This window comes from Rana temporaria, chromosome 7 (genome assembly GCF_905171775.1).
Source record: "Rana temporaria chromosome 7, aRanTem1.1, whole genome shotgun sequence".
Taxonomy (NCBI): domain Eukaryota; kingdom Metazoa; phylum Chordata; class Amphibia; order Anura; family Ranidae; genus Rana; species Rana temporaria.
In genome coordinates, this window is record NC_053495.1 from 188,303,077 (window position 1) to 188,317,758 (window position 14,682).

The 14,682-nt window shown below is 46.7% G+C and overlaps 1 protein-coding gene across 2 annotated transcripts in view; it reads left to right on the top strand.

The window, feature by feature from the left end:
• Nucleotides 1-14,682, top strand: part of PIGK (phosphatidylinositol glycan anchor biosynthesis class K) — a 195,895-nt gene that overhangs the window by 68,204 nt on the left and 113,009 nt on the right. For both annotated transcript variants that reach the window (XM_040360668.1, XM_040360667.1), the window contains exon 9: nucleotides 2,890-3,062. In XM_040360668.1, coding sequence (XP_040216602.1) covers nucleotides 2,890-3,062 — 173 coding nt within the window. The remainder of the gene's footprint in view (nucleotides 1-2,889; nucleotides 3,063-14,682) is intronic.

Sequence of the window (14,682 nt, forward strand, 5' to 3'; positions counted from 1 at the left end):
CAGGTGTCGGCCTTATCGGTGTTTTTTCAGAGACCGCTAGCCACGCATTCTCTAGTAAAAAATTTTTTTTCAGGGAGCTTTACGGATTAGTCCTCCGATTAAACTCCCCTTATGTCCATGGGACTTAAATTTAGTCCTTTCAGTCCTTCAGAAGCAGCCTTTTGAACCCTTGGGTCAAGTCCCATTAATCTTGCTTTCCAGGAAATTAGTCTTCTTGGTGGCCATGGCTTCGGCCAGGAGGGTATCAGAATTGGCAGCATTATCCTGTAAGGAACCGTTCTTGATAATCCATGAGGACAGGGTCGTACTCCGACCCCTTTCTACTTTTTTGCCCAAAGTAGTCTCAAGCTTTCATTTGAACCAGGATTTGGTTCTTCCATCCTTCTTTCCCTCACCAAGGTCTAGGGAAGAAAGGTTACTGCATACCTTGGATGTGGTAAGAGCCGTGAAAGTCTATTTAAAAGCTACGGCAGACATTAGGAAGACAGATTCCTTATTCATTCTGCCAGATGGGCCCAAGAAAGGACAGGCGGCTTCAAAAGCCACCTTGGCCAGATGGATTCGGCAGGTAATCTCTCAGGCCTATGGCCTGAAGGGTAAGGAGCCTCCGGCTTCTATTAAGGCTCATTCTACAAGAGCTTTGGGGACTTCATGGGCAGTTCAGCACCAGGTTTCTATGGCCCAGGTATGCAGGGCAGCTACCTGGTCATCAGTCCACACGTTCGCGAAGTTTTATCAGCTGGACGTGGGGAGGCGCGGGGACCTGGCCTTTGGGCAGGCTGTTTTACGGGCAGCCCTTTGAGTTCCCTGCGCTCGATGGCACCTTGGATCTTTTCTTTTGGTTTCTCCCCCCCCTCATTTGGCATTGCTTTTGGACATCCCACATAGTAATTACTATGCCGCTCTGTGTCCCGTGATGTATGATCGAGAAAAAGGGATTTTTATAAACAGCTTACCTGTAAAATCCTTTTCTCGTAGTACATCACGGGACACAGAGCTCCCACCCCTCTGGGAAAATTGGGAATAATATTGCTTGCTACAAAACTGAGGTACGCCTCCTATGGGAGGGGGTTATATAGGGAGGAACTTCCTGTCTGAGAGTGCCAGTGTCCATCACCTGAAGGTAGACTCTATAACCCACATAGTAATTACTATGCCGCTCTGTGTCCCGTGATGTACTACGAGAAAAGGATTTTACAGGTAAGCTGTTTATAAAAATCCCTTTTTTTGTTTTGTGTGTTTTTTGTTTTTGAACGAGACTTTACAATCACTTTAAAGAGATGAGGAAAGGGGCCTCTTCCCCACAACCCTGACACAGTACTTGTGGGGGTCTGCGAGCAGGGGAGATTAGGCTGCCATTTTCAAGCAAGTTTTAGAATTAAAAGCAGTGTATGTACTAGGGATCGACCGATTAATTGGTGAGGCTGATTATCGGCAGCCGATATTCACTTTTTTTGAAGTATGGTATCGGGCACAAACGTACCCGATATTACCGATATTGCTTCAAGGGGATTTGACGGGGTGATGCATGCATTCCATTTTTTTATGTCTGCATTAAAAATGCATGGAAAGTAGGTTATATGGTTTTCAATGGCAAAAAAAACCCGCATTAAAAATCACATGCAGGAAAGCATTCGAAATAGATGTGGTGTGAACCGACCCTTAAACTTTATTTTGGTAAGTCTGTAGTGTTCCTTTAGTGATTGTTGTTTTTCTTTGAGGTTAATGGTTTCTTAAAACGTCCTTTCTCATGGAGTTGAACATTTGTTGGCATGACTCTCTAATTTGTCAAGCTCAGGGCTAATTTCTCACACATTTACCACCATTGGGAGAATTCTGAGCGGAATCTCTAGCCAGTTCCCGACCCCCGCATGTACATATACGTCCACAATATGGCACGTACAGGCACATGGGCGTACACGTACGTCCTCGCCTATTAGCGGGTGGGGGGTCCGATCGGGACCCCCCCCGCTACATGCGAAGGTCGGGTCCGCTCGGGGAGCGATCCGGGACCACGGCGCGGCTATTTGTTTATAGCCGCGCCGTCGCGATCGCTCCCCGGAGCTGAAGAACGGGGAGAGCCGTATGTAAACACGGCTTCCCTGTCCTTCACTATGGCGGCGCATCGATCGCGTCATTCCCTTTATAGGGAAGACACGATCGATGACGTCATTCCTACAGCCACACCCCCAAACAGTTGTAAACACATACTAGGTGCACCCTAACTCCTACAGCGCCACCTGTGGTTAACTCCCAAACTGCAACTGTCATTTTCACAATAAAGAATGCAATTTAAATGCATTTTTTGCTGTGAAAATGACAATGGTCCCAAAAATGTGTCAAAATTGTCCGAAGTGTCCGCCATAATGTCGCAGTCACGAAAAAAATTGCTGATCGCCGCCATTAGTAGTAAAAAAAAAAAAATTAATAAAAATGCAATAAAACTATCCCCTATTTTGTAAACACTATAAATTTTGCGCAAACCAATCGATAAACGCTTATTGCGATTTTTTTTACTAAAAATAGGTAGAAGAATACGTATCGGCCTAAACTGAGGAAAAAAAATGTTTTTATATATGTTTTTGGGGGATATTTATTACAGCAAAAAGTAAAAAATATTGCATTTTTTTCAAAATTGTCGCTCTATTTTTGTTTATAGCGCAAAAACTAAAAACCGCAGATGTGATCAAATACCACCAAAAGAAAGCTCTATTTGTGGGGGGAAAAAGGACGCCAATTTTGTTTGGGAGCCACGTCGCACGACCGCGCAATTGTCTGTTAAAGCGACGCAGTCCCGAACTGTAAAAACACCTTGGGTCTTTAGGCTGCATATTGGTCCGGGGCTTAAGTGGCTAGGGTGGAGTTAAACGTTTCTATTTCTGTTTTCAGTTCCAGGTGTGCCCTAAGAGCCTGTGTGTGTCCACCCCGGGCCATCGCACCGACCTCTTCCAGAGGGACCCGCAGTCCGTTCTCATCACTGACTTCTTCGGCAGTGTCCGGAAAGTGGAAATCACCGACAGTGGAGTGAAACTGAAAACCCATCCTGAGACAACTGAGAAAAGGTATTTTTACGATAGAACATGGTGGCAATATCTTACAACCCCCAATTCCAAATATATTGAGACATAAATCTACATAAAAACAGAATGCAATGATTTGCAAATCTCATGAACTCATATTTTATTCACAATAGAGAATAGAAAATATATATAATGGATATAAAATACGTTTTCAGAGTAATTGAAAAAATCAGTTGCGTTTCGAATGAAACAAGATATCTGGGTGACGTAGAAGATTTTCAGTTTTTGTTCTACTTTGCTTAAAGGGATGTTCCAGTCATTTTTTGTGTTTATTAAAAGTCAGCAGCTACAAAAAATGTAGCTGCTGACTTTTAATAAACATACACTCACCTGCTCCACGTTCCAGCGATGTGCCGGCCGGGGCTCCGCTCCTCTCCACCCCCTCTCCGGCCGGCGTCTTCATTCCAAGTGTGGGCAGTGGGTGGGTACCCGGCCGAAAGCCGTCACGGCCAGGCACCCACTGCACATGCGCGAGCGGGGCTGCGCCATTCAATTGGACAGACGATCGCCTGGGACCTGTCACGTGTCCCAGGCGATCGCCTACAGGGAGGGGCTGCAGAAAGATGATTAGACTATTCGCCTTAGCAGATCCTCGGCGGAAGGAGGAAGTGGGACAGGAAGTCCCACTCCTCCTGAAGCCCCCACTCCCCCCCCCAAAAAAAATTACATGGGGGCGAGGAGTGGATTAAGCGGAAGTTCCGCTTTTGGGTGAAACTCTGCTTTAAATTACAAGTTGAGGTGTTACTAAACCCACAACGGTAAAATCAGTCTGTGTATGCAGTAAAGCAATGCAGCAAACTCTGTTACTTAGCTTGGTGCACCCCCTAGTGTAAAATGTGGGTAATGCATTTTTACTACAGTATTATCAAACAGTGGCCCTCTATATTCTTCACCAGTGTTTTTCAACCATTTTTTATTTAGTCAAGGCACACTTAAGAACCGTGCACAGTCTGAGGGCTCATTCACACCAGGCGGTGCGTTCGATCACGTGTTTTTTTTTTTTTGTTTTTTTTTTTAAAACGTCGCATTTTTAATAAGCGCAAACATACACGCATTTGTTCAATGTGTGTGGGGGGTGTCATTAAGATGAAGGTAGCACATTGTTGTGCTTTACAGGAAAATGTGCGATTTTGCACATTACCTCGCTGCACTCAGTGTGACGAAGTCCTAAAATGTAATCTGTGCGGCAGAGTTTAGTGATCTTAGATTGCAACTCTTCTCCCTGCAAATACAAAAGGCACTCCCCAAATTCCCCCTTCTAGCACAAGTCTCCCACCAAATCCCCCCTCCTGGCGCACCCCCCCCCCCAATTCTCCTAGCATAGCCCCCCCCCCCCCCCCCCCCGTTATGCCATTGGGGTAACATTGTGTTATAAGTCCCTCCTTTTCATTTCCCCCCAGTGGAAAAACAGATCCCACTGCTACCCAGACTATATGCTGAACGCCATGCCTCCCCCTCCTTTGCCTGCTGCTGTGCTAGAGCCTTGTCCATTCTATACCATCAAGCGGATCAGTAGATGCAGCAGGGACAGCAATTGTTGGCAGCCCCCCCCCCCCCCCATACACATAACCTGCAGTGTCATAGTATTGCACTGGTTCTTGGCTCACCTTCACTGCAGCTTATCTCTAACACACAGGCAGCCACTGAGGTTTCAGTCTTACTTTCTTCTCCACATTGCTCCTCACCCTGATCCGGCATTGCTCATAGCCTGTCCCATACCACCATACAGAAATGTGTAGTGATCTCCTTCCTTACAATGTGCTACTTAAGTGTAGGATAGGCGTTCCATGTGCCTGGTGTGGTTTAGCTGCTGGAGCCCGTTCACTGTGCTACTGAACAGAGATATGCTGACAGCTCTGCAAATTTGTTGGCGTCCTTCCATCCAGGCATCTTGCAGAAAGTAGCACAGTATCGCTGCTTTAGCACCTAAGAAGTAGAAAACGCTTAGAACGCCGGACCTGCATTTTAGCAGCACTGTGCATACCATACCATACCATGTCACCCCCCCCTCCCCCACTAAATCCCCCTCTCTCAATCAAATTGCCTCAACAGCTACTTCACCCTCCTCCTCTCACTGTACCCCTCCAACCCAGCTTACAGAAGTTCCCAACCAATCCACTCCTCTCCCATCCTTCCTGCTGGTTACAGAGCCTGTTAACCTCACCTTCTCATCACACCCTCATCCATCCACCTCCACCAAGGTTTTGGCTGCAGGTTAACGTAGTCTGAAATACAAATCACTCCGAAAGTGGCCCATAATTATCTTTTCTCAGCATCAAGGATACTACAGTAAAACCTTGGATTACAAGCATAATTTGTTCCAGAAACATGCTTGTAATCCAAAGCACTTGTATATCAAAGCAAATTTCCCCATAAGAAATAATGGAAACACAAATGATTCGTTCCACAACCATTTATTTAGAAGTCCTTCAGTTTATAGTTCATATAAAAAGATTATAGTAACATCATAATCCCCTCTGCACCAAATGATTTGGACCAGTGCACAAAGCAAGATCCATAAAGAAATAGATGAGCGAGTTTGGGGTGGAGGAACTTGACTGGCCTGCACAGAGTCCTGACCTCAACCCGATAGAACACCTTTGGGACGAATTAGAGTGGAGACTGCGAGCCAGGCCTTCTCGTCCACATCAGTGCCTAATCTCACAAATGCCCTTCTAGAAGAATGGTCAAACATTCCCATAGACACACTCCTAAACCTGCACAGAGTCCTGACCTCAACTCGATGGAACACCTTTGGAATGAGAGTGGAGACTGCGAGCCAGGCCTTCTCGTCCACATCAGTGAGTGACCTCACAAATGCTCTTCTGGAAGAATGGTCAAACATTCCTATAGACACACTCCTAAACCTTGTGGACGGCCTTCCCAGAAGAGTTGAAGCTGTTATAGCTGCAAAGGGTGGGCCAACTCAATATTGAACCCTACGGGCTAAGACTGGGATGCCAATAAAGTTCATGTGCGTCTAAAAGCAGGCGTCCCAATACTTGTATATTGGTAATATTGTGTATATGTAAGTTTCCTCACTTACTTTAGATTTAATAGTTAAAACAAATAAGTAATCACATATCCTCTATTCTCAGGTGCATATGAGCTGGGGAGAAGAAACAGCAGCACACTGATCTTCCCAGTGAATGGGGGGGGGGCCCTGTCAGGACAAGTCTGATCATTGGAGCAGAGCAGGCTGAGTTCCCTAGAACATCATTAATCAAGCTGTGTTCTTCTGCCTAGTGTAGTCAGTTTTTTGTATAGGAATGCAGAGGAACTGGGGATTTCACACAAGGGAAGCAATACAAAGAGAACAGGAGAATTTGTCATACAAGTACAGGGTACAACAGGCACTTATCGGGAATATTAAGTGTTTGAAATGTTGGGTACAACTTATGTAGGAAGATTCTTTTCATCTCTGTGTCTATTAGCTGAGGTCAGTCACTTCACTAGGTATACGGAAGGGTTTACAATCACTTTATATATTTCAATTTAAAGCAGAGGTCCACCCAAAAGTGTAACCTCCGCTTATATGCTTCCTCCCCCCCTCCGGTGTCACATTTGGCACCTTTCACAGGGGAATGGGGACCCATTTTTGACAGATCCCCTTCCCTACTTTCAGAAGACGGGCTGCGAGCCGATCTGAATGGAAGTTCGGCCCCCTCTCCCCCTTCCCCTGCCACCGGGCCAATTAGAAAGTGCAGCACACTTTGCACATGCGCAGTGAGGAAACAGCAGTGAAGCTGTAAGCAGGGCCGCTGATAGGGGTGGACCACCAGTACTCCTGTAGGGGGTCCAAACACCAGAGGGAAGGAGGGCCAATTACAGGATGCCTTGTGCGGCTCTCGGCAGCAGTTGAAAATCCTCCCGCCGACTTTTAGCTGTTGCAGGGAGAGACGGAGACACAACTGCTGACTTCCTTGTCCCTTAAAAAAAAAAATAACCCTATATTGTTTTATTCCCTTGTAAAAAAAAAATAGAAAATTGTGTAAAAATAATTTGTAAAATTGTAACATAAAATCATTGTTTCTTTATCGTTACATCACGGGACACAGAGCGGCATTCATTACTATATGGGTTATATGGAGTACCTTCAGGTGTAGACACTGGCAATCTTCAAACAGGAAATGCCCCTCCCTATATAACCCCCTCCCATAGGAGGAGTACCTCAGTTTTTACGCCAGTGTCTTAGGTGTTAGTCATGGTTTAGCTTGCCTCCGCATCCTTGGGATTAGGTGAGCTACCGGTTCTGTCCAAAAAAGCCTGCGCGCTAAAGTGGTCAGTAACCGGACCCCAAACCCTTGGGGTATAGCCCATAATGCTTTCTTTTTAAGAGAGCTGGACCCTGGGCCCAGAACTTGGAAAACCTTTGGGGCGCCTAATGTTTTCTGTTTGCCAGGGTGCTGTATGGGCCCAGGACAGTGGATCCTTCATGGAAGAAGAAGGTTCCCAGGGCCTGAAGGTCTAGACATCCCCACGGAGATGGGGGAAGATTGGACCTCTTGCTTGGCAAAGTCCTGCGGCATGGAGCAGGTAAGTAAGGGGAAAAAACCTGCGGGGCTTGGCTCTTAGCAAGTTTTTTCTGGGAGGTCACAGGGGACATGCCTAAAGGTTATGCATTGCATCTGGCAAACCAGTCACATATCATGAAGATAGGATGGCTCTATATGTTATATTGCCCCATAAAAAGTGACCTCCCTGGTAGTGTTGCAAAAGCTGTGAGTGGGGCCTTTTATGTACAAGTGTATGTGTGTGTCAGAGAGCTATGCTTACCTGCAAGCCTCCAGGCGATGCTCTATCCAGTCCTCTCCCTCATGCCTGCAAGGCAGGCAAAACGCTGACCTCCTCGTGTGCTCCAGGCCTGCGGCTGCAGGAACAGAGAGGCCCTTCCTCCCAACCCCCCCCCCCCGTCGGCGGGCGCGCGCGCGGTGCGCGTGCACGTGTTATAGACGCATTTGGCGCCGTTTTAGCTGGGGGGGAAGGGCGGGTCAGTGGTTTAAAGGAAGGGGCGGCCCTTCCTTAGATGCCACAGCTCATTCATTTCTCTGGCTTAAGGGAGGAAGGACTGGAGTGAAGCACGGGGCGCTGAGGACACACAGTGGCCAGAAAGAATACTACAGTCTTCAGAAGATTGTGGTTTAGCCTAGGAATAGGCTGGTTTTCTTTTCCATCTCATAGTCTTTTCTTTGGCAATACTACTCAGGGGGATAGAATGTTTTTTCTTGCCTAGATTGAAAAAAAAAAAAAAAAAAAGAAGAAAAGTTTTTCTTTGAAAAAAAAAAAAAAGAAGGTGTCATCTAGGGTAGAGGAAACATTTTTTATTCCCCAAACAGGTGTTTGGGCATTTAACTATTATAAGTCCCAGGTACCAATAAGTAGCAGGTGTACCTCGGTATTGTACCATGGCATCAAGAGCAGAGGGTACAAAAGGTGGGGATTCCCCCGCAGAATCTGAGGTCTCGGATAGAGCTATGCCGCTGCTTTCCCCACAGGGAGCCTTTGGGCCATCGGGGTCTGGGGCTAGAGCTGACGCGAGTCAACCCAACCCTAAGGTGGTCACGGAGGAGGTGTTACTCGCCTCTTTAAATGAGATGCGGAGAAGCATGGGAGAAATGATAGCCGCAGCCATGCGGGGTAGTAAGCGGAATAGATCTCCGTCACCCGTGCGCGGACCCTCGGAAGAGGAGGTCCTTTCCTCTGGGGAATTGGACCTCTTGGACAGAGACCAGGTAGGTTCAGGGATCGAAGATCCGGATACAGAGGAGTCTGGGGCAGTCTCCCTGAGGGAGAGCTGGTGGATTCAGGGCTTGACGGACTTGGTCCATAAGGCATTCAACCTACCTGTACCAGATCTCCAGGTATCCACGGTTTCAGCTTTGGGCTCACTGAGGGCGCCTCAAAGCAGTGCTGTGTTTCCGATCCATCCTCTATTGGAGGAAGTCTTGTTCCAAGAGTGGAACAAACCAGACAAGGTTTTCTTTCCACCTAAGAAATTTTCTGTCTTATATCCTATGGAAGAAAAGTTTTCCAAGAGATGGGCTTCTCCTGCAGTAGACGCAGCCATCTCATGTGTTAACAAATCGTTAACATGTCCTGTAGAAAACGTACAGGTTTTCAAAGATCCAGTTGATAGACGCTTGGAAGCCCTACTTAAGAACTCCTTCACTTCTGCAGGGGCAGTAGTACAGCCAGCCGTGGCTGCGATTGGAGTCGCTCAAGCTTTATCGGATCAATTTAAGCAAATGCTTGAACTTATTCCTGCCGAGCAGGCAGAAGAATTTTCGGATGTCCCTAAGGCCATATGTTTTACGGTAGACGCAATCAAGGATTCTATCCAACAAGCGTCACGTTTATCATTATCCCTTATCCATATGAGAAGACTATTATGGTTAAAAAGCTGGGAGGCTGAGCCCCCATGCAAGAAGCTCCTGGCAGGGTTTCCCTTCCATGGAGGACGGCTCTTCGGAGAGGACTTAGATAAATACATTCAGACCATTTCAAGCGGCAAGAGTACTCTCTTGCCAACTAAGAAGAGGGTTCAGGGACCTGCGTTTAAACGACAGTCCTCCCCTGGGCAGGGGCCCTCTAATGCCAAGCAGTATCGACGGCCTCCTGCAAGAACAAACTTCGGCTTCAACAGCAGATCACGAGGACAGGCTGTTAGGGGCAAGAGGCAGTGGTTTCGCAAGCCAGCAAAACCAGCCCCCAAGTCTACCTCATGAAGGGGCGCCCCCACCCACGAAGGTGGGGGGAAGGCTGCGACTCTTTTCGGAGATTTGGGAAGCCAACATTCCCGACGAGTGGGTACGGTCTTCCGTGGCCACAGGCTACAAGCTAGAGTTCCTAAGGTTTCCTCCTCCTCATTTCCAGGAGTCGAGGATTCCAAACGATCTGGAGAAAAGAGCCGCATTAAGGTCGGCTCTAGATCATCTACTTTCCCAGGAAGTAATAGTAGAGGTACCAGTCCTGGAACAGGGGCTGGGTTTCTACTCCAACCTATTCATCATCCTAAAGCCCAATGGAGATGTCAGGCCAATTTTGGACCTAAAGATGGTAAATGCATACTTAAAGGTCCGCTCATTTCGGATGGAATCCGTGCGGTCAGCAGCTGCCACACTCCAAAAGGACGACTTCATGGCGTCCATAGACATAAAGGATGCCTACCTTCATGTTCCAATTTATCAGCCACATCAAAGATATCTACGCTTTATGGTGGCTTCGCGTCATTTCCAATTCGTGGCGCTTCCCTTCGGGTTGGCTACGGCCCCCCGGGTGTTCACGAAGGTTCTAGCTCCAATCCTAGCCAAGCTAAGGATCCAAGGGGTCACGATCCTAGCATACCTGGACGACCTCCTAGTCATAGACCACTCATCTCCCGGCTTGGAACGAGCAGTGGCCCTCACGGTCCAATACCTCGAGAGGTTCGGCTGGGTCCTAAATCAAGAAAAGTCAACATTCCAGCCCACAAGGCAGTTGGAATATCTCGGCATGAGATTAGACACGGAACAACAAGGGGTGTTCCTACCTCTGAGGAAGGTCAAAGCCATCAAGGAATTAATCCTACTGGTTCTAAGCAAGAAAAAACCGACTATTCGCCTATGTATGAGATTACTAGGCAAGATGGTGGCTACTTTCGAGGCGGTGCCATACGCCCAGAGCCACACTCGCATCCTGCAGGCAGCCATCCTGTCAGCATGGAGCAGAGGGCCACAGGCCTTGGATATCCCGTTGCCTCTCTCATCAAGAGTCCGGCAAAGTCTGTGTTGGTGGTTAGACCCTCAGAATCTACTGAAGGGAAAATCTTTCAGCCCAGTGGCTTGGAAGATAGTGACCACAGACGCCAGCCTGACGGGCTGGGGAGCGATTGTGGATGGTTCCACTCGCCAAGGTATTTGGGCAAAGCCAGAGAAGCTTTTACCCATCAACATCTTGGAGCTCAGAGCTGTTCGACTAGCCCTCAGGGCTTGGACGTCGAAATTGCAGGGGCTCCCGGTGAGAATTCAATCAGACAATGCCACGGCAGTGGCATACATAAATCACCAAGGGGGGACCAGGAGTCAGGCCGCTCAGAGAGAAGTGAGCTTGATTCTCTTATGGGCAGAGGCTCATGTGCCCTGCATATCGGCAGTATTCATTCCCGGAGTGGACAACTTTCAGGCGGACTTCTTAAGCCGCCAGACTCTATGGCCGGGGGAATGGTCTCTGCATCCACAAGTCTTTCAAGCACTCTGCCAAAGATGGGGAGTGCCGGACGTGGATATCATGGCATCGAGACTCAACAAGAAGCTAGACAGGTTTATGTCCCGCTCAAGGGATCCGATGGCCTGCGGAACCGATGCTCTGGTTTGCCCTTGGCATCAGTTCAAGCTTCTTTATGCGTTTCCCCCGCTCCAGTTACTACCCCGCCTGCTGCGCAGGATCCGGGTGGAGCACATACCAGTTATCCTGGTAGCTCCAGCATGGCCCAGAAGGGCTTGGTACTCACTAATCCTAAGGATGGTAGTGGGAAACCCTTGGACTCTGCCTCTAAGGCCAGACCTGCTATCGCAAGGTCCGATCCTCCACCCTGCCTTACGGCATCTAAATTTGACGGCCTGGAAGCTGAATCCTTGATTCTCAGGGGTAGAGGTCTGTCTCAGAAGGTAATCTCTACCCTAATCAGAGCCAGGAAACCGGTCTCTAGGGTGATTTATCACAGGGTCTGGAAGGCCTATATAGGCTGGTGCGAGTCCAAGCTATGGCTTCCTCGCAAGTTCACCATAGATAGAGTTTTAAGTTTTCTCCAGCTAGGAGTGGATAAAGGATTGGCATTAAGCACAATCAAAGGACAGATTTCTGCCCTGTCAGTGTGGTTTCAGCGGCCACTGGCCACCCACTCGCTGGTTAAGACCTTCCTTCAAGGGGTCTTGCGTATTAAACCTCCAGTTAAATCCCCGCTTTGTCCGTGGGATTTAAATCTTGTTCTGTCGAGTTTACAGAAACAACCGTTTGAGCCGTTGGCTGAAGTTCCTTTGGTTCTACTGACAAGGAAGTTGGTGTTTTTGGTTGCCATAGTTTCCGCAAGAAGAGTTTCGGAACTGGCAGCCTTATCCTGTAAGGAACCATATCTTATATTTCATAAGGACAAGGTCGTTCTCCGCCCTCATCCTTCCTTCTTACCGAAGGTCATATCCAGTTTTCATTTGAACCAGGATTTGGTATTACCATCCTTCTTCCCTAAACCTACTTCCAGAAAGGAAGGGTTGCTGCATACCTTGGATATTGTCAGGGCCATGAAGGCCTATCTTAAAGCTACAGAGAAGATCCGGAAAACAGATGTCCTGTTTATTCTACCGGATGGGCCCAAGAAGGGGCAGGCAGCTGCAAAGTCCACCATTTCTAGGTGGATTAAGCAATTGATCACTCAGGCCTACGGCTTGAAAGGGTTGCCTCCTCCAGTATCATTAAGGGCTCATTCTACTAGAGCCATGGGCGCCTCCTGGGCAGCGCACCACCAGATCTCTATGGCTCAAGTTTGCAAGGCGGCAACCTGGTCTTCTGTCCACACATTTACAAAATTCTACAAGTTGGACGTAAGAAGGAATACTGATACTGCCTTCGGGCAGGCAGTGCTGCAGGCTGCAGTTTGAGACCCTCGGATTCCGGGGGCTCCTCTTTTTTTGAGTTAAATTTAAAATTTAAGATTATTTTTCTCAAATAAGTTGGATTTATTATGATTTGAGTATATCTCTAAATTAAATCCTTTTGTCTTGGAGATGTTCTCCCTCCCCTCATTGTAAGCATTGCTTTGGGACATCCCATATAGTAATGAATGCCGCTCTGTGTCCCGTGATGTAACGATAAAGAAAAAGAGATTTTTAATGCAGCTTACCTGTAAAATCTTTTTCTTGGAGTACATCACGGGACACAGAGCTCCCACCCCTCTTTTGAGGACCATTTTGGGAGGCATACTGCTTGCTACAAAACTGAGGTACTCCTCCTATGGGAGGGGGTTATATAGGGAGGGGCATTTCCTGTTTGAAGATTGCCAGTGTCTACACCTGAAGGTACTCCATATAACCCATATAGTAATGAATGCCGCTCTGTGTCCCGTGATGTACTCCAAGAAAAAGATTTTACAGGTAAGCTGTATTAAAAATCTCTTTTTTATTTAAAAAAAAAAAAAAATAATAATAAAATGTTTTTGTTCAAAAATGTTGAAAACTATTTAAACAAGGAATAATTCACACAGCTTCTCTGTTATCTGTGTCCGCTAAGAATGATTTTAGTATATTTATTGTGATTTTGTGAAATAAATATATATATATAATTATTTGAGGGTGGAGGCGCCTGCCAGGTAGGCTGTACGGGGCCACGTAATTTCTAACAGCAGCCCTGGCTGTAAGGCTTCACTGCTCGGTTCCCTTACCAGGAATGGCGGAGGCAGCACCCAGGAGCCGATCCAAAGATCGGCTGGGGTGCTAACATCTCGGGCTCTCTGGACAGGTAAGTGCCCTAATATTAAGTCAGCAGCTGCAGTATTTGTAGCTGCTGACATTTTTTTTATTTTTTTTCACCCAGGCTGGACCTCCTCTTTAAAGTATTCAGTTACAGCTTTTTCAGGACCAAAACATAGTATGTACTCCTGTAAGATATGCATAATAACCACCAGGGGGAGCCTTCGTATCACAAATGTTTACATTTAAAGTGTCTATAAACCCGAACAATGAACAGCTTTTATTTTGTTTAATATACAATTGGAAGCATTTTTAATATCTGTTTGGTAAGAGCAAAAAACAAAACAAAAAGAAGAAAATATTCTTGTCAGAATTTCTGAGTTTTCTTCTGCACAACTCCTCTGTTATCTCAAAAAGCCCTTCTTAGGCCGCGTACACACGGTCTGTCTATCCGATGAGACCGTTTTCATCAGTTAACCGATGAAGCAGACTGATGGTCTGATGTGCCTAAACACCATCAGTTCAAAAACCGATCGAGTCCAATGCGGTGACGTAAAACACGACGACGTGCAGAGAAAAATTAAGTTCAATGCTTCCAAGCATGCGTCGACTTGATTCTGAGCATGCGCGGGTTTGGAACCGATGCTTTTGCGTACTAACCATCGGTTTTGACCTAATTGGTTAAGCGTCCATCGGTTGAATTTTAAAGCAAGTTCTAAATTTTTGGATCGAAGGATGACTGACCGATTAGGCCCACACACGGTCGGTTTGGACCGATGAAACTGAACTTCAGTCCGTTTTCATCAGTTTTGTCTGATCGTGTGTACAGGGCCTTAGTTCTTATCTTGGACTACAAAATAATCTGCCTTTGCTATAGAGATCTTAGAGTGTGGAAGTTTTGGAGTAGTTCAGCAAAAGACAATGGAAGGACCAGCGACACAAGTGATGGGTATTTTTTTTTTAAAGGGATAAAAACATGTGGAAATGTGCTTTGTCTTCCCGATATGTACTCTGTTTTATTTGTTTGTTTTTTGCCTTTTTCCTTGACATACACTTCAAACATTTGATCATGTTGTGCTCTGCTAAACATAATCCAGTTTATTGCATCGAGAGCTGTTTGCCTGTACATAGAAATATATAAATATTCATATTGTCGGTATTCT